At 41.2% G+C, this 20,840-nt stretch overlaps 2 protein-coding genes across 2 annotated transcripts; one reads left to right on the top strand and one right to left on the bottom strand.

The window, feature by feature from the left end:
* Positions 1-4,037: 4,037 nt before the first annotated feature.
* Positions 4,038-20,834, bottom strand: rnf207a (ring finger protein 207a). Its single transcript, XM_008321037.3, has 18 exons — positions 20,711-20,834; positions 20,376-20,563; positions 15,554-15,686; positions 15,088-15,232; positions 14,837-14,918; positions 14,666-14,741; positions 14,177-14,302; positions 13,476-13,522; positions 11,798-11,870; positions 11,441-11,509; positions 11,218-11,286; positions 10,560-10,666; positions 8,023-8,200; positions 7,732-7,917; positions 7,457-7,508; positions 7,241-7,358; positions 6,802-6,894; positions 4,038-6,376 (listed from the first exon to the last, which is right to left on the bottom strand). Exons 2-18 carry the CDS (start codon positions 20,561-20,563, stop codon positions 6,223-6,225), a joined length of 1,896 nt encoding a protein of 631 aa, XP_008319259.1. The 5' UTR covers positions 20,711-20,834; the 3' UTR covers positions 4,038-6,222.
* On the top strand, positions 16,380-18,178 carry zpr1 (ZPR1 zinc finger). The gene has a single exon (XM_008321036.3). It carries the CDS (start codon positions 16,582-16,584, stop codon positions 17,938-17,940), a length of 1,359 nt encoding a protein of 452 aa, XP_008319258.1. The 5' UTR covers positions 16,380-16,581; the 3' UTR covers positions 17,941-18,178.
* Positions 20,835-20,840: the final 6 nt, after the last annotated feature.

The raw sequence follows: 20,840 nt of genomic DNA, 5'->3' as shown, positions 1-20,840 counted from the left end.
CCAATGGTGTGAAATGATGTTTTTTTATTTTTTAATAATTATTTTTCTTAATTGTTACCCAAATTAGGATCATATGTCAAATTACAGGCTTTGGACTGTAATATGTATGTTGATGTTTAGTGTAAATTAGATTTTTTTTTATTCTTGTAAAACTGGAACTATCCTTGTGACTCAATTCTCCTCTCACTTTTCTCTCAGGTATTTTATTTTTCTCCCTGCCTGTCCCAAACCTCAGTTTACTCTCAGCCTGCTCCTCTCAATGATCTCTTTGTGTCCATGCTCCTTTATACAGTTTGATGAGACATTCGTCTTCCTACTTTTCTCATCCCTGCTCCCTTTTTTGCACACTCCTGTGCACTTTCCCAAAGCGATTCCACTTTCAGCCTCAACCTATTTTCCTTAAATGGCATAAAAGACTCGACGACAGCAGCTTCTGTTGTACTTGACCTAAAACAACAACGAGATGCGAAAATTATAAAACCAGGCTTATAAAAATTAAACACAGCTGCTTTTGCAAATGAGAAAATACTCTTGAGGTCAAGATCCGCGTCTCTGATGGATTTCCTTGTTGTTAGAATGCTTCAGTGCTCTCTTGTCCTCAAGTGTGTAAGCAGCAGAGCAGAAAATCCTTGTGGTTACACAAAGACAGATCTAGAGAGTGGCTCTCTCAAGAACGCATGAACAGAAAAAAATATCACTGCAGCAAAATACGTGTTTCACATATGTATCTATGACTGAATACTAACCACGCAGTAACTGTGCCAATGAATGTAGTCATTTTACTTCTTTTTTTATCAGTGTACTAGTGATACTGTGTAGATATACATGTATTTAGAGCAGACCTGGACAAACTACAGCCTGTGGGCCAGGTACATACTGCTGGCCCCTAAACACTGGTACAAGGTATGGTAAAGACCGATTGACTGTAGTTTCTGTTGATGCCACTAGTTGGCAGCAGACGTCAAATGTGCCAAATTATCTTGGAAAGTTTAGGTTTATTCTTGTACATTATATAAATATTATTTGCTCAGTTTCTACATCCACCCAATGCTGAACTGGTCCACCCATCCAAATTTGAACCTAATTTGAGCCTGAAGGTTTGCCCACCCCTGTTTTAGAGGCATACTGTAAAGTTGAGTATAATGTTTTTGAGGACAATGTTGTTGCAGACTGTTCAAATTTGATATTTCTGGTAAGAGCATTCTCAGCATTGGACTTGGAAAGCTGTTGATCCGGTCTGGTCAGCCCTGCTCCAGAATGTCCACAGCTGTGGTATGACTGGGTACTTTCATTGTCCCTCTGTGTGGCCATGCGAGGGTTGCGGAGGGTGTGCCCCGAGCCTGTCAGATAACTGCTGGAGTGGCTCCAGGACCCTGGGAGAATGAACCGAATTAGTCGGTAAAAGTTGAATGAATCAAATTCCTGCCTATGGCCGTGTGGGGGGAAAGGGGTCTTTGTTCTTGCCTTACAGCAAAAAATATCACTTGTTCACCCCCACAATTCTGTATGGAGTTTGAATGTTTCTGTTCCACAGTCCAAAGGCATCCAGGATGAGGTTCCTTGTTCACTCTCAGTTAACTTTAGGTGTGAATTATGGTTTGTCTCTGTAGGGGGCGTCTGTTGATGGCTGGGAACAAGTCCAGCTTCTCAGCGACCTTGAGAAGAAGTAAGTGGTTGTAGATAAATGAATGGGTTCTTGTATTCTCTTCTATAAAAGCTGAGGTGGCAGCAAAGCTGGAGGCAGATGATCTGCTGTAGCGACCCCTGGAGGACAGAAAGAACTGAAAGAAAATACTTAACACTACTAAAGCCCTAACCAAAAATAATACAATTTAAAATGGAAGCACATTTTATTTTTTAAAAATGATTGTAATCTACTGAATCATGGTAGCTTTAAGAATCATAATTTTTATCTGACACGTTAGAGCGTAAAGTTTAGGCTCTAAAACCCTGAGCTACAGGAGCGTTGACTGTCACACACCCAGACCTGCACCTGTCTCTGGTGTGATTTTATCTCTGGTGTTCAAACCCGTCCTCTCCTTCCCGGCAATTGCCATATTTCTGGTGCTTATGTCAGTATGATTCAGCCTCTGCTCTTCATTTTCTATCTTCGGCTACTTACCCTCATGCCTTGATTGCTACCTGCTTCAGTTTCCTGCTGTCCTGTTCACGCCCACCTTCCTGCCTGTAGGCCTGTGGCTTCATCATTTATTCTCTTTGGGTGTCTTCACTGCAGCAGCGAGCCGGTTCTCCAACCACCCGCAGTGACAGGCCCAGATATTTTGGTAATGAAAACCAAATTAGCCTGCAGCAGAGCAGATGAATTATTACAGGGGAATATTCCCAGTGAACACTTCAGTCTGATGTCAGTAGTGAATAATGTTGTGCTGTGTTGATATAAAGTACTCTATGTCTGAGAGCTAATGCTCTGTTGTGCTGAGATACTTAAGTTGATGTAAAGGTGGCAATTAAAAAGGATTTCAAATAAAGAAGAGAGAGGTAGAAGGCAGTGGGCGGGGGGGTAAGGGAGGTGAAGGAGGTGAAGGAGGTGATCAATCAATATTTAGCTTCATAGAGTTAATAGGTTTTAGAGGTATATATATATATAGAGAGAGAGTATATTTAGATATATAGATATATATTTTTTGAGTTTCCCAATTTGACTATGATTTAATTCAACAGTGTGATTTCTAAATCATGCTGCAAGTTTTCCTCTGCATGTGTCCAGTTATACACCATGGAGACAGAAATAAACCTTTGACTCTGAGCGGTGATGGGGTCAAATCAAAGCCCGCGTCGATGACACCGAGGTCAATTACACAGCAGTGAGTGATATAAAAATATTGATGTTCATTGACTGTTTAGGTTAAGATGCACCAGAGCAGGAATTCTATCAATATCTGTTAATACGGAGCAGAATGAAGTACTCCAATATTTTACTATGACTTTACCATCTTATTGATGAACTACCTTCAAATTAGTTTTTTTTTACGGCTATTTAAAAAGCAGTCTGGGAAGAACTTATTTGACCTTTTCACACAGGCAGCATCCTGCATCTGACATTAGTGATAACAGCATCAATGTTGATGGTCAATAACCTTCAGACCAGAGCAGCCAACCATCGACAATTATCATTAAAGAGGCAACTAATCAGAGTTTACCTTTAATTTATAGTGGAAGAACGGGGCAGTTGAATGTTAAAACGAATCTTATGTTGGGATGATGAACATGCAGGCCGTGGGCCGGGTCCGGCCCACCAAACCATCCGAAATAAACAACAAATAATAGTTAGACATAAATGTGTTTTTTATTTCATTTTATTTGAGTGTCCAACAGCATTATGTATCAGGATAAACACATCCAGTTTATTAGAACAGTGAGAGTTTAGATTTTAGTAAAAACACTAAAAAACATTCTGAGTTTATTTCAGTTTTCTGTTAGTCCCGTTGTTAAAAGGCTCCGTTGTTAAACTCCACAGCAGTTCATATTAATGGGCTTTACTTGGTAATGGACCTCAGAGCCTGGGAGTTTTTGTTGTACTTGTGATACTTAGCATTATCCTGCAGGGGGCAGGATTTAAAACATCAAACCTCTGATTACCTTACAGGACTAAGCTATAAGTTTGGAATTTCAAGACAGGAAGTTTGCAGAAACATGACTATGACTATTTGTTTCCATAATTATTAATCACAATTTCACTTTATCTTTTTAATCTTTCACAAAAAATCTCATTAAGCATCAGTTTTCATCACAATAACATATATATATAAAATACTCCCACTCTTTGCCGTCCATAAGCTGCAGTGAAGGACCTGTCAGATCTGTGTGGCTGTGGCAGCTGGTGTAAACTGAATGGAGTAATTTGAACAACAGAGAATAAAAAAACTGATCCAGATAAAGTATTCAGGTGCATCTCCAGAAGGTGTACTATATGTTGCAAAGTTTTATTTAGCCTCCAGTGGTATGTGAAGGAACTCAGCAGAGGAGGGGAGATACAGGGGAGGCAGAAAGGGGGGGGGGGGGGGGGGAGAATAATCAACACTGAACATGGAGCGGCGTGGTTCGATGAGTGCAGATGATGAATGACCACGGGGACTGGGTACAGCAGCAAGGCACAGGCACAGCCATTTGTTACTCTGCTGTCACACATGTATTTTAATGAGTGTGCACCTCTGACTCCTCTGCAGAGCGGGACTGTTCCTTAAGGCCATCATGACCCCAATATTTCCAATGAAGCAGTGGCTGCAAACGAGTTGCTTGAGCTCCAGCGGTCTAATGTAAATAACCTTCCCCTCCTGCCGGCTGAAGCCATCAGTCTGGCGCCTCATTATTTTATCCTTACCTGTGCCGAGAATAGGGACGGGTTTTGTCCCTGAGCTGGGAGCAGGAGAGGAGGTTTCACCTTGGATTGCTCCTACGTCGGAAGCTCACTGGTTCTTAATGTTTTTTAATGCCACGATATGGATGTTTTTTGTTGTTTTGTTTTTTTTAAAAAAAGGAGCTGTAGCTGTTTACAGCCGTGTCTGTCGGTTTGATTTTAAATCTGCGGAGTTTGACCGACTGTCAGACAAGTGCTTTGCATTTTTGAATCCAAACCACTGTTTTCAACATTTATTTATTGATTTAATTTACAAAACACTATCAGTAACACACCAAGTATCACCTTACTTTTCTTATGAATTTTTACATCAATTGGTAAGAAATTCATACAGCGTTTTACTCTGCTTAAAAAAGTAATGCTAATAAACACTTAAAGTTTATGATATTAGTGTCATTGAATAATCCAGAAGATGCTAACAGTTAGCAAAGATGCAGGATAATGGTGCCAAAATAATTGAAACAGCTGAAAACAATGTGCTTCTAACTGATAGAGGTTCCATAAAAAGCTTAGATTTAATCAAAATGAATCTGGAAAATTTTTATTCCCCTGTCACCTTAGCGCTCTTTCCTCAGGGAACATATTCTACATATAAAATAAATGTTGGTGAAAACACTGACAGATATTACTGCTATTAATCAGGACGATGCTAAAACTTAACAAAGATGCACTGTAGCATAAAGAAGTGAAGTGAAGGTGATTTATTGTCATTACGGCACAGCACACCACCGCACACAGTGAAATTTGTCCTCTGTCTTTAACCCAGTACTTCTCAAATAGTGGGGCGGGTCCCCCTGGGGGGGCGCAGTGAGGTGGTAGTGGGGGGGGGGACCTTCGCAACCCAAGTCAATAGACATTATTTGTAAACTCCTGGGAGGCAAGACGTCCCAAAATAAAATCTCTTGCGACCCACCTGAGGGTCGCGACCCAGTCTTTGGGAAACAATGTATTAGACCATAGAGAAAATGATTAAGGACAGTTGTGTCTCATCAACTTTGACATGTGATTTGCTTAAATGCCACAATGACAAGAAAAAAATGTAGACAAGAGGTCAGAAGGAAGAAAAGTTTGCAGCTTTTCTTAGAGGGTAAATGTCTGTGGACAGTGATATAATGGAGGGAGGCAAACAGGGAGGAATATCTTTTCTGTAGAGCTGCACATTGCCCTTGGTCTGCTCAGTTATCAGTGTGCAGTCTAAAACACTGGAGTCTGACAGACCCTGAAACGTTCACACAGTATAGACTTTCTTTAAAAAAAACAACAACCTCTGTAGCTGTAGAAACAAACCACGCTGCAGACAGCGCTGAGGAAACAGACAGCTTTACACGTTGGACCAGACTGATGCAGGAGACGACGCTCACCACACAAATCAATATGTGACCTCTGCTGACACCCAGAGTGACAATCAGCGGCCCGCTCTGCTGCGGCTGTCATCACTTCAGCTCCTGAAGTTCAATCATTTATCATCCGTCTCTGGCTTCTTAAAAATATATGACAGACAAAGGACAGGTGAACACTATAAGACTATTAAAAAACATCTGACTAAAACCAGCAGAATCAAAGCATAAACACACGGTCCAGATAAGAAGGGACTCTCCAGTCCAGGATGTTAAATGTCTTCATTGGAGTCTTCTTCTTCTCCACCACTCTGACAGCTGTGATCGTTTGACCAACACTTCCTGTACCTTAAGGCAGACAGCTCGTCTGCCGCCGTCACCTCTGGTACCTGGACGTCTGAGACAGTCACACACTGTCCTGCGTTTGTTAAAGTTGATTTTTCTTTCCAGGCACGGAGTTAGGAAAGGGAGAAGGAAAGGGAAAGGGAGACGAGATCAACCGAAGTTTTATGACGGTATCTCCTTGAGGCTGGATGTCTCCGTGGTCGCCCTCTGTCTGTCAGGATGAGCAGATGATTTGATGCAGAGCTCCTCTGATTGGGGGATCAGTGGGCGCTTGTTCTTGTCTCGGTCGTGGTCTGTGACACTGGTCTGCCTGTTGCTGTCAGAAAAAAAGAGAAGTTTCACTTGAAAACCTACTTTCTCTGTTGGCATTCTCAGTTTTAGGTTTTATGTATGTGCTGCTGTAACTGTGTCCTGTTCTAAATTACTACGCACATGATTTTTACAGAATAACAATGTACATGAAGTGCATTATATTCAAGCAGAAGTGCTATGACATCTTATTTATTCAACTAAATATAAACTAAATATAAAAACCAAAATGTCTACTGTACCAAACACTGTCACTTTAAGTGATTATAAGGAACTTCTTCTTTCTTGCAGTAATATATCATGCACGCCTGATGCTAAATGCTTTGAATTATAATTTGATTTAGCTATTTTTCAAATTACAAATCTGTGATCTTTATGATGATCACATGAGTTTTGGGGTCCCAATACTCAGATAAATTTAGTTAAATATACCTTTGCTGGCTTTCCTTCGATAGTGAACTGTCGTCGTAGATTTTCAACATCATTTCCGTGCGGTCGTCCTGTTGCTCCGTAGGCTCCTGAAACCTACAACGTCATTTTGAAATATGATGAATGTCTTTAGACGGAAGTAACAAATCCAGATAAATCCAGCATGACCACAGCGACAGCTGACATCACCTCATGTACAGTAAGAACTGGATTAGTCAATATGGTGTTTTTGAGTGAAATTATTAGTTAAAACTGCCATAAAAATGTCTGTTGTGCAAATGACAAAGTGTGCATTAGCTGTGTTTTCTAGAACAACGATAAATGGATGGATGCTGTCATTATAGCATATACAGTGTGTGCTGTGTGATATTCCTAAAATAATTAATTAATCTTATTAATTGCACACATTATTTAAGGTGGTTAATTTCATGTCTCCACACACCTGGGTTCCAGTCTCTCTTTGACCTTAGCGATGGACATGATGTAGGGGCTGATCTGCCTGGCGATGGTCGTCAGGTAGAAGTTCTCCTGTTTCAGCTGCATGAGGTCAAGCAGCTGAGCTGCGTTCAGGCAACAGTGATGTTTTAAATGCAATACGCAACAAAATCATCATTTTCAAATGTATTTCTTTATCTTGCGGTCTGTGTTGGACCCAAACCTTCATAAATCTCCTGCTCATTTGTGACCCTCTGAAAAGTGTCCTCCCAGATCTGCGAAGAAAAGACAAAAACCATTAAGGATAAGATCATGGGAAGTGGAAGCCGTTGACCTGTGAGGCATCTGTAGCGGCTTTAATTTACAGCGACGAGTGACAACCCGGCTTGTTAGTATGACGCTCGGCTTACTGGCTGAGGTTAAATGTGGAAGCTGGTAGTGCCCGGCGGAGGCAGGTATGTAGTGAAGGTCAACACATCAAGGTAGCACCTGACACACCTCTTCAAACATGACTCTCATAGTTTCCACTGTGGAATACTGCGAAGCTATCTGGCTGTCAATGTGCAGCGACCTGTCCAGGATCTCGCCCATAGTATCCGTGTTGATGGTGGTGTGGTGTTTGGTCAGATCTCGGTGCAGCTCCTGGACCTGGTCCTTCAGGTTCTGAATGTCAGTCTGGAGGGTCTGCACAATCACAGAATACACGTAGACGTTCATCACAGGCCTGTGATCATGTTCACCGTGGAACCTAGAGTCAACATCATCAAGGAGCTCACAGCGCACACACACCCTGTAGCAGTTCTCATAGTTGCGACAGTGTTCGGTGAAAGGCGTCTCCCTCCCTTCGGCCAGCAGCACCTTCGTGCAGATGTTGCGGTGTGACGTCGGTCTTCGTCCTAACACGGATTCTAGTGGCATCTCACTCAGGGATGGGGAGCGACAGGACATAGAGAGAGGGGACTGGAGCCTGAGGAGAGGAGGAGGATGGTCATTTTTTGTTTATTTCAAATACTACATGGTCCAAAACCACATGGCGATATGAAGGTGAAAAACCTGTTTCTAGATCCTTGATTGTCCAGTGTTCTCCAGAAAATGACTCAACTCCAGTTTAAAATTTAAATAACCTGAACACTCATAGTGTAAGGCAGGGGTCGGGGTCAGGGGTCAGGGGTCTCCAGCTATAGTTGTCGAAGGGCCAGAATTATTCGGCACAGAAACCTTGGGGAACGGACACTCAAAATTGAAATAAAAAAACACACTTTTGGCCAACATTATTACATGATGTTTGTTTTGGAACCCAGTCATGGACCATATTCAGCCTGCGGCCCACGAGTTGATAATTACTGGTTGAACAACAATTAATGATTGTACAGAATAAATCAAAGGTTTATGCCAGATTAACTTACAGAATGTCCCCCCTTCTCCTCTGCTAGAGTTTGTTCACAATTAATACTAGACTTTAGACTTTCAGCAGCAACACTGCTGAGATTACTGGACATTTCCACACCAAGAACGAATTATGGAATCATGTCTTCCTGGGTTGTATCCCAGATGGAGTAGCAGACACTAATGCAGGTGTGTCATGTGATCAGTGGCTGAACTGCCACACTCCGAGGTGTAATGTCTGTGACCTCCCTCTGAACCGAGGGAGGAACAGGGCAAAGAAAAGATGCTCAGACTTTAACATGAGGATGTGTCTTTTAGAGCAGTGGCTCTCAAACAGCGGCCCGTGGTCTGCATCCAGCCTGTACTCCTTTAGATCCCCATCTTTTGGCTGACTGTGTGGTTCTGTGAGCCAAAGCTGACAAAGGCCCTGCAGACTGCATTTAATGGAAAATGCACAAAGGCAGAAACTGTAGAGGAATGCTGCATGGTGCATCAGCAGTGATGACGAAGGGAATCCATAAAGATCTCAGTGGTTTGCTCCCATCGTGACATCTTCTCCTGTCACTTCTCAACAGTACAATGCAAAACCTCAATCAGTATTTTCTCCAGACTGTCCTGCCTACAGTCCAGATCTTTCTCGGGTTCTCATAAAGATGGGAATCCACCAGCAATGACCACCACGGGTCAGGCAACATTTATAACAAAACACTTTTATACCACGGATGGTCAAAAACGGAAAGAAAAAAAATCTGTTTTTCTAACTGCACTGATTGTGACCCAGGGGAAATATTGCTTATTATTTAACTTTTTCAAAGTGTCTTGCAGAAATTATTTTTTAGATTAGTATCAATATATACACATTGTCTCAACTCAATATATAGAGTTAGTCAATAAAACACTACGGTTTGAATGCCATGAGAAATGGAAAAGGCCAAATATTGACCATATTTCATGCACATACCTGTGTTAGCCTTTCACTCCAGCCTTCTCACCAAGGAGACCTGAACTAAAGCATGTATCTCTTTCCGTCTGACACACACTCGCTCACACACACGCACGTCTTCCTCTGACAGCCAGCCTCTGCCCTCCCACACAGTGACGCCAGTTAAAGCCTTGGCCCTGTGCTAATGCAGTGACATCAACGCCCTGGAACAAAGTGGCCCAACAGCTCCACATGAATCCCAGAGAGTTCTGTGAAATTATGATAAAAATAGTGGCAGCCAGCTGGAAGACCACCAATCGCTGCCCACTCTGAATCTCACACTGGCACTAAACAAGTTAGAAAAGAGAGTCGTTGGTGTGTCGGCGCTGGTGGAACAAACACTCAGTGTTTGTGTATGTTCATGTGTTTGTTTAGTGAGTTATACAAAATAAAATGTAAACCCTGTGTTTCTGATGTGACACCATGGAGTTTTTTTTACCTATAAGGTTAAACAGCTATACTTCAGACTAGACTTCAGTGAGATCAGATGTCCAGTAGGAAACATTTCCGTACTCATCTGTCCATCCTCACAGTCTTCACTACTGCATCTCTGTCCCCGCCGTGGCGGCACGGCCGGACGGCAGATCTGTGTCGCAGGATTAGCTGCCTACTTTCCAGCCTTACTGCAACAAGGTGACTTCCATTTCAATGCACAAAGCTTTACCAGCCCAACACACACACACACACACACACCCAGATACATGCAGAATACCTGTCATAGTGTTACTCAGTCTGGCGCCTCCTTTCCTACCGCTGCCGTCATCTCTGTCTACCATTTGTACTTGCAAACAATTCAGGAGGGATTTCAGGTTTGGATGCTACGCAATGTGTGAAGTGTTTTGCCAAAGCCATTTTTACATTTTCAACGTGATATTCAGGAAGGGAATGCTCATTGTAGAGGAAAGGATCAATTAGTTACTAGAATTCCTGGTGTCTGGCAGCAGGAGTGTTATCTCACCTTGTAGCAACACATGTGGAACCAGCGACCGAGGGAAGGCAGCGCTGACCCAGCAGCAGTAAGGGCTCCAGACAACGGGCAAACTCATTTCTGTAGTCAGTGTTGATCTACAGAAAAACACACTCAGGTCAAAAATGTCATGAATTGGACATGCAGTGGATACAAATCAGAGCAGTAGACTAAATGAACCTTGTTAGATAAATAAAATCTACACAGAATCAATGTAGTATTTGGTTCTTCGTTGATAATCCAAAGGAGTAAATTACCTCCAGAACAATAGATCTACACAAGGACTGAAGACAAGTAGGCAAAGGTCTGGAACATAACAAGTTCAGAAAAAAATCTTAAGCATCAGGACGGCTCCGTCACAATTTAGAGCTACATTTCAGCCATATGTATTGGACCTGGTCTAAATTGATAAAACCATTAAAGTTGAAAAGTTAGCATAGCATAGCTTAATTGAGCTCCACAAAACTCTGATTTCCATTTCACAAAATTGGTCTCAGATGTCACATGGCATTACATTAATCACTGATAAGATGACAAACGTTTCTAAAACACACAGAGACAGACTGGTTGTCTGTTTCTGTGTGACCATGTGGTGGAATGAAGAGCTGGGATTGGCTCAAAGTTTCCCTGTTCTTCTGCTGCCACTCACCTTGCTGCTCTGAACTGGTTTCAGCCGATGTGGGAGTTTAACAATCCTCTTCAGTCGCTCCATGAGTTGCTGCAAAGTAAAAACAACAACTGTGATCTACTGGATCGTCCCTGTGGACAGAGTTTCTGCCTTGGGTTCAGGAGACGGAAGAAATAAAGAATATTTATCACTGACGTTTGAACATGATCTGATTCCACAATTTTGGTTTTCTTGCTTTACTCACGTAGCCCATGTCCAAAAATTCAAACTTGTTAGCTGAGCTGAGGAAGGCTGAGCAGGTGACCATGTGAACCTGAACACATCACAGGTTAAAGGTTAAGGAATAAGAATGGAGACTGAGGCGTTATTAGTAGTTTTGTATTTCAGTTGTTTTCACTTAATTTAATTCTAACTTTCTGTCATTAAATGTGTCTAATAAATGTATCAAACTAAACACACTGGTGGCTTCTGACCTATTGGTTCAGAGCCTACAAAGCTCTATTTACAGTAGGATGTTTATGTTTGTTTTAAAGCACATTTTAGTTTGCAACTTTACTTGCAGGATTGTATCATTTGTCGTATGCTCATTATCTCCCTCTACCTGCAGAGTTGGTAACAGGGCAGTGAGGTGGGAGAGCTGTTCCTTCAGAGCTCTCTCCTTCTCTTCATGCTGACTAAAACACAAAACAAGACAAAGTTAAATCAACATGTGATGTCGCTCCGCTACAGCCATGCCTGCCAATATACACAAAATTAAGCACAGTGGGTATAACCACAAATGAAACAGCCTATATCTCCTGCAGCTAATCTATTTGTCCTCTTCCACAACAAACACACAGAGCCAAACATAAATAGACTTTAAAAGCCTTCCAGGAACCTGTCTCTGGACGGCTTCCGAGCAGAGCGATAGAGAGAAAAAGTCATTAAAGATTCCCACGCAGTGAAACCCCCACTGCACTCGCTCTCATGCACAAGATTGCTCTCATTCAGTCAGGCATGTATTTACATGGAAAACATGACAAGAAAAAGAAATACCTGTAAACAGTTATTTTTAAACTTGTCTGGTCAGTGTGAGAGTCTTGTTGTTGGAAATTAGATATTTAGATGGGTTTCTTAAATGTGAGTCAAAGGGATAAATGTGTTTGGTTGCAGGGCTGTAGAATAGAATAACAACAGTTTTGTCTCATCTGAACTTCAGGTTCCCTCTGTTTTATGCTACAAAACAAAAGACAAGGGCATTTTCTGCTCAGCACTTATATATATATATATATATATACATATATATATATATATATAATATTATATAATATATATCATGCTGTGTATTACATTTAAGATTATATATATGTATTTTATATTTTTGTTTGAGTTTCTCTGTGTAAAAATATATACATCTAATATGATCATTGCTGCTTGAAAAGCCTAAAAAAATGTAAGTTTACGAAAAAGGACTTCCGCCGACTTTTGATAAAAGATGACCTGGAAATAGATCCAAATTAACTGAGGGATTATGTGACGCAGCCTTGGTTCCTTTGGTTTGTCCACTGGGTTTTTTTTCTCATGCTCTACTGTTTAGTTTAGCCAATGTTTAGTTTTTTCCAATTCTTGCAAATAAGCCACTCTTGGTGCACCGCCTTGCTTTACAATAACAAGAGCTGTAGTACAGAGAAGCTGATGGTCTTCTTATACATATTCAATGTATAACCCCGTCTGTTTCTGTTTTTAACAAAGCATTTTTAAATGCAATTTCTTCATCTATCTCTGCAGTCATGACGATGCACAACCGTTGACAGCATCATAGAAAAGTTGCTGCTGTAACCTCAATACATTACCTTTAAGAGATGTAGGAGATACAATCTCACCATTTGTCTGAAGGCTTTGGTGCAAATGTTTTTTATTGTGACGTGGAGGACAAAAGAGTGCTATTTTCTTTTGTGATAGTCAACTATTTGTTACAACATTTTTTCAGTTGGCTCTGCTTTCATTGTTTGGACACAAACACAGGGGTCAATGGTTGCATGAAAAGTGCAGCCTTACTCAAGTGGCTTTAGTTCAGCTTCATGCTCAGTAACTGTAAATGTGTTTGGGGAAGGAGAGAGATGATTTAAAAGTCGAGTACAATGCAGAATGTTGAGAAAAAAAGATGTGAATTGACCCACTGACAGCAAACAAATAGTTTTCACTTCAGTAAACATCGAGGCTCCAGCTCTGTATCAGTGAAAGGACTGTAAGTCATCTATTATGTTTGTTTTTGTTTGTTTGATTGTTTGTTTTTTTACCTCTGTGCCACTTTCAGCAGAATCTTTTTCCTCTCAGCAAGTTTTTCCTGTCAGATGAAAAACGGGGAAAATGTGTTATATATTTATTTAAAAAATACTTTGCTGCAGAATGGCCTCGCTATCTCGATGGTCGTGAATTTCTAAGACTTCAGAAAGATAACTCTCTTGATTGTTCACCTTGCAAAGGAAATAGCAGTGCTCCTTAACTAGTAGGAAATTACTGACATCCTGTGGCCAAATATTGCCATCGCAGTCAGTCAGTTAGGGACAAGTGTAATTTTGGACGTTTGTTCTGTTGGCGCCATACAAGAGGGCGGGGTTTCGTGATGGATTGATTAAAGACTAAAAATAAATTCTAATACAGAAAATTAGGATTAAATAAAACGAATAAATAAAATTAATTGGCATTTCATACCACATTGAATGATGAATCGTCATTTTTTGACAACTCATGACGTGAAGTATATTTTCACTTATTAGCTTTTTTGTTTTGATCACGTCTTGTAAAGAAGTGATATAATTCTTGAGGTGATTTACCTTTTAGTTGTTATATGTAATTATAAATTAACTTGTGACTTCATCTTCTTTATAACTGGAAGTTTTAGGGAACATTTAATGGCTTCTCAAACTAAAATGCAAAACTGGCTTTTTACTTTCGTGCTTTTGAACATACTGTGTTTACATTTGAATCCTTATACTACCTGCAAGCTGTTGAACAGACTGCAGATTGCGTTCTCTTCCTCCTCTACGTTTAGACAAACTTCTCCAATCATTGATCTGAGCAGAAGGATCGCCTCACGGGCTGAAGTCTGCAGCTCCTTCACTACCTGCAGAGTGGAGTCTACTGTCAGTCAGAGTGCACTGCATCACTGCTGTCTTATGTAAGGCGTTTCACTTCAGCCTCTTTAGGAATTATCACTGAAAATACATAACTTACATAACTAATGATTTTTCATTCATTGAACAATATTTTACAACGATGCTGACATCACCCGTATACATTTATTTTGTTTTGAATGTAATGTACTTTAATGGTTCATATTAATCAAAATAGTTGTTTTTTATGCATTTAATTAAACTTAAATTGTAAAACAAAATGAGTGTTAAGAAAGTATGTAGTTTCCTGTGAGTTTTACAGATTAAGACTGTAAATGGTGTATTGTTTTTAAATACTGACACATCTGTCTCACCAGAACAGCCTGATCCAACATCTCGCAGCCCTGCATATAAGCTGTTTCAATGTCAATGCAGTGGGTCCGGCTCTCCCTGTGGTAAACAAAGGACAAAATAAAAGTTGATGACAGGAGGAGGAGAGAGGAGAAGAATGGAAGAGACACACAACAGTCCTACTGGTCACTTACACCTGCATGTCTCTGAAGCACTTGATGCAGAGCATGGATGTGTTCTCTGTGGAGAACAGTATGTAGGGCTCTTCATGGAGAGCTGTGGAGACACTTGGGTTAGCCCAGAAGGCTGCTACAATTTGAGTTTGTTGACAAAAGCGTGCAGGATAAAGGTGAAATTACAACTCTTCTAAGTGACGGTCTTAGTCAGTGGTGTGAATTAAAGTGCTTGTCAGTTTGTTAACCCTTCAATTACTGGGGACACTCACGACACTTCCTGTGCCGGGCCTTTGTGCGTTTGGCCAGTGAAACAATTTCATGGTGAGAAAACATCCTGGCTTTGTGAGTCAGCTCCTTGCAGGTCGCACACAGGGGTTGGCTGCAAGTGTTGCAGAAGAACATCATCCCAGAATCCTGTGCAAAAAATGGTAAATAAATAATTAACAGTTTAATATTTATTTTTTTTTTTCCAGTTCCAACTAAAATACATTTCAGGCAGATATATATTGTACATACATATATTTGTATGTATGTGTGTATGTATCCCCTGCTTCTAGCTGAAAAGCACATTTTAATGTATGCTTCCAAATTCATTCATTAAGTGACTCAAAACATCCACACATGGCTGACAATGAAAACTTCTGCTTCAGTTTGATTACCTGAAACCTTCAAAAAAGTAAGACATACAGTTGAAGTATGTTGCCGTGTTGTTAGGTCTGTCGTTAACCTACTGACCTTTTTGTTACTTTCTTGGTCACAGTTGGCACATGGGACCGATTCCTCAGTGTCTGCATTATTGTCAACAAGGAACTTGAGCAGCCGGTCTTCTGGGGGAAGGCTGTTGTTTCCCTTCACCGTGGATAAATATCTGTGACAGGATACAAGAGTTTGAAAGATTGTGTGAGAGAATAAAAACTTGCACTCAAGTAATGTTCAGCTGTTACTGCTGCTATAGTGTCTGTCAATGCAGCGCTTTTCTTTAAGCGCATCACACAATTAGATTTATTGTTGAAATTATTACGTTTTTTCAACAACTTTATTTACCTTACACACTGATTCTGCTTGCATGAAACATACAATCAATGTACCACAACTGTGCACCACTTGAAAATACAAATGTAAAAAAACCCACTCAGTTATATGCAAGATAGATAAAAGAAACTGTTGATAAATGTGATTTGTTTATTGATTTGTACATTTTATACAGATGGACAGATAAACCAAATGAGTCCCACTCATAATACCAAACATAATACAGAAGTCATTAAATAATCATACAAAGCTACAACGAAAATATAGGAAACCATTTTATTTGATAAAGAAATGTCAGAATGTCTCTAAATACTGAATTTAAATAATTTAATTTTTCCTGTCTTCTGTCTCTACTTTCAGCCTACAGGTTTTAAGCATTCACACTGTAGAACGTTTGTAACACCGCTGTTAAACAAGCAATTTTTAGACATAGACTTAAACCAGTATTTAATATACGATATACTGTACAGTATTTTTAGATATTCTGCAGTTCACACAAATGACACGAGGTGGCAGCAGCGATATCCCCGACGTCCACATTCTTTGTCGCAGAAGGAGAAAACGCGGAAGTGTGTCGTATCTCCACACGACGTTGTCAAACGTGTTCGAACTGGAAAAGCTGCTCACTCTGTCATCTGGAACTTTCTAGAAGCAGGCGTGTGTGAGTGAAAAGCCTCGGCGAGTGCGAGTAAGTTTCATGCAGAAGTGAGACATAACCCGCGGAGGACACAATGTCTCTTATTCCCGACGAGAATGTACGAGGTGGAAGCTTGTTTAAAGACATCAGCGCTGACGACGAGGACTGGCAGCCCACGGTGATCGAGAGTCTGTGTATGAATTGCTACAAGAACGGGACTACTCGTCTGCTCCTGACCAAGATACCGTTCTTTAAAGAAATCATCGTCAGCTCTTTCAGCTGCGACCACTGCAGCTGGGCCAACACCGAGATCCAGTCCGCAGGCCGTATTCAGGACCAGGGCATCTGCTACACGCTCCAAATCAAATCCAAACAAGACCTGAACCGCGAGGTGGTCAAAGCAGACAGTGCCACCACCAGGATACCAGAGCTGGAGTTTGAAATCCCTCCCTTCACCCAGAAAGGTTCTCTTTCCACCATTGAGGGTCTTTTAGACAGAGCGGTTGCAGGGCTGGAACAGGAACAGCCAGTCAGACGGGCCACAGACCCCGAGGTGGCTGAGAAGATAGAGGAATTCATCCAGAAGCTAAAGAAGTTGAAAGACGTTGAGAGGGAGTTCACACTGGTGATTGAGGATCCGTCAGGCAACAGTTTTGTTGAGAACCCTCAGGCCCCTCAGAAAGATGAGGCTCTCACAGTGACTCGCTTCAAACGGAGCATAGAGCAGGATAAAATGCTGGGAATCAGAGCTGATGACGATGACAGTGTTCAAGAGGAGGGAGCGGCAGACGACCTGGAGGGAATGATGGGTGAGGTTATGGTCTTCAAAACCAACTGCCCAGAGTGCAACGCTTCGACTTCAACCAATATGAAGCTGGTCCAGATCCCTCACTTCAAAGAGGTCGTCATCATGGCCACGTCCTGTGACAGCTGCGGCCACCGGACCAATGAGGTGAAATCAGGCGGTGGCACTGAAGAACTGGGCACAAGGATCACCCTTCACATCACCAGCTCTTCAGACATGACCCGTGACCTGCTCAAGTCGGAGACTTGCTCTGTGCTTATCCCAGAGCTGGAGTTTGAGCTGGGGATGGCGGCTGTAGGTGGGAAGTTCACTACCGTGGAGGGTATGCTAACAGACATCAAAGAGCTGACCGTGTCCAAAAACCCCTTCATGTGCGGCGACAGCCACAGCAAAGAACAAATGAAGAAAATGACAGAGTTTGCCGAAAAGCTAGACAAGATCATTGCAGGGGAAATGGCCGTCCATCTCGTCCTGGATGATCCCGTGGGGAACAGCTACCTACAGAATGTGCACGTCCCGGACCCCGACCCTCAGATTACTATGGAGAAGTATACCCGCACATTTGAGCAGAATGAAGAGCTGGGTCTAAATGATATGAAAGTTGAGGGATATCAGGAGGAAAGTTTAACTGAGTTGGCATTTGATTAATAATGTCTGAACACATTAACATGGCTCCTTATTTTTGTTGTTTTCACACAATTGAATTTAAAAAGTGAATCATTGTTTTAATCTGTGTAAGGTTTAAGGGGCATTCTAAGTTACAGAAATGTAGACAGGAAGTCACAGGTTGTCATGATTGGACCTGTTGTAAAATGTATTTTTAATTCCAGCAGATGGCGCTCTAATGTAATCTTTAAATAAAGGTATTTACTGTCAGTGGACCACACACTGTGTGACAGAGTAATCTGTTTATACACCTGCATGCTGAATATCATCTCAATGAAACAATCCTTAATTGAATATTTTACCTCATGCTCTTTGATTTGGCAGATGCTGAAAAGGCAGCTGAGAGGCTCCACGCTTCTGTTTACCATTTTAATTCTCATTTTCTGCTCAAATCTGCATAATTAGTCTGAAGAACAGCCAGAAATTCACTCTGTGAGAAAAAAACAACTTCAAGTTCTTTAGAAAAACCCGTATGTAGTTTGAAACAACAGCTTATTAGGATTTTTTTTTCAATGAAATACATACTAAAAATACATTTACATTTTTAATTTAATTACAATTTTGGAATTCAAAGTTCTTGGTGACATGCATTCAGCTTCTTCTTGAAGATGGTTAAGTAGTGGAGAATCAATGGGTAAATATTTAATCTAAAAAGTCAATGATGAATATAATATTTAATATATAATAATAAAATGATGATAAACAGAGCAGTAAAGAACAGATATATTATTTTCAATCCATTTTTTACGTTTTTTTGCTCAAAACTAATATAAAAAATACAAAACATTTAAATAATTTGACCAGATGTGCCCCCTTTGATGTCTGTGCCTCTAAAGGGTCCCGTCCGCAACTTTAGGAACCATTGTTTTAAAGTAATGAAATTTCTCCCAGATGAACATACTTTACCTTCTAGTTCATTAAACTCACACACTCATAACAAACCATATTAATTCAAATTTTTTTGTGTGGCACTTTGGCCCAGAGGCAATGTCTCTGTCATTGGTGTGGAACCCCTGGGTTCACCACCTGGGCAAGTTCAAATCCCGGTTAGGGCGGTTGGTACCTGCAGGAAGGTTCAGGGGGGTTGGTACGGTGCAATGTGATTTGGGTGGCGACTGCTGCACCCGCGACCCGGTAACGGATAAGCGGCTGAAAATGGATGGATGTTAGTTTTCTAATTTTGGTTTATGGTTTATTCCTTATAATGTGATTCACTTGCTCTGCTGCCTGGATCTCTGAGGGCCTCAGCTGTTTGTTTGTTTATAAGGTTTCCGTAGCAACGGGGGTCTATTGTGTTCTACTAATAGCACTATAGTGCATTCCTAGATTACATGCTTCTTGAATCAGCAGCTGTTAGCAGGATGATAGAAATAGAACCAGCAGCCTGTGGGTCTGTGCGGCACGAGCCAAGGCAACACAGGCCAGGCAGCAGCTCTCTGCCCACTGGGTTATGTCAAGATGCAGCCCAATGTTCCTCTCTTCCCAAATATTTCAATTAAAACACTTTGACATACTTCAGTCAAATAGAAAATTAATATAATGTTTTTTTGGATGGGAGGTCAGATATAAACTACAACGTAACAGCTTTATTGTTTGGCTCCTAATATCTAAATAATTAAATACGCTAAAGGTACATTTGTAGTTTCCCAGTGAAGGCGGATCAGAAGGTGACTATAAAAGAACATGTTTTTTCTTATTAGGTCCTGGAGTCACTTGGTCTCACGTGACTGTGTTTGGTCACACTCTGCTGGCACTGATGGTGAATGCCAGTGTGCTTTGTCTGCTGTGTGACAAGTCTTAGCTGAACTTTGCCGGCCGGGCTCACTATTGAAGCCAAAGGCTAAATCAGACACTGGGATGACCCTGCAGCTGTTGCTCTTTCAAAATGAAGCCAACAATGTGTCACAGTGTTGACCTGAATTGTTGTAAAAACCTGTGGGATTCTTCACAAATCTGTTGCGTGAACTGAAGAAATCCTCCAATCAACTTATGTGGAACAAATCCGAGGGAAATCGCAGAATCTCCGTCAAATGCTGGGGCTTGTGGGAAGTATTGCATTTCTTGAACCAGTGTGTGTGTGTGTGTGTGTGAGACCCTTCAGGTTTTTGCCTAATCATGTTTTAGCATTAGCCTGCAGCATTGTCACATTCCATTATGTAACGCTGCAAGCTGTGACCTTTGACCTGCATATTTCAACACCTTAGTTGTGATATTGACACCAACACATTGGGAAGAAGAAACTCTAGCATTTTTGCACTGCACAAACGAGTCTAAAATGGAGATTTTAACAATTTTGAGGGTTCCTTGGAAATAGAAACTGTCTTTAATTAAAGGATAAGGTGCACAAGTTGAGGTTTTCCTTCAATAAAACAATGCAAAGGTAATCTTCTGGTGAAGACCACTGTGCTATTTCTTACCCACAGAGGGGGCAGCTGAGGCGGTTGTCGCTGGTTCGGCCTCGCAGGCAGCGGGCACAGAAGATGTGGTAACAGTCCAGCAGACATGGGGACTGGTACTGTTCATGACACAGGTGACAAACCAGAGGATGGATGTTGGTGCAGTCCACATTATAGGGATCCAAAGTGGTGAAGATTTCTCCTGCCATCTGTCATATAAGATCAGCGAAAGTCTGCGTCACATTAAAAGCAATGAATCTGTTGTGGAAATATAATACTGTCCAGAACACATGAGGATTACTACAATACTAAGTACACAGTCTCAGGTGAGGTAAAGATATCTTGTCTACATTTACCTTGGGAGAGCCTGAAGTTTCAGCGTCCACAGATGGATGAACAATTAAAACAAAGACTTTTTTTAAGCAGCCCAGAAATGCAGTCCTGATAACAAACCCAATGTAAAAGCACAACGCAGACACAGCCACT

This window comes from Cynoglossus semilaevis, chromosome 11 (genome assembly GCF_000523025.1).
Source record: "Cynoglossus semilaevis isolate Cse_v1.0 chromosome 11, Cse_v1.0, whole genome shotgun sequence".
In the NCBI taxonomy this organism is placed as follows: domain Eukaryota; kingdom Metazoa; phylum Chordata; class Actinopteri; order Pleuronectiformes; family Cynoglossidae; genus Cynoglossus; species Cynoglossus semilaevis.
This window is presented reverse-complemented; position numbering and strand designations above follow the sequence as displayed.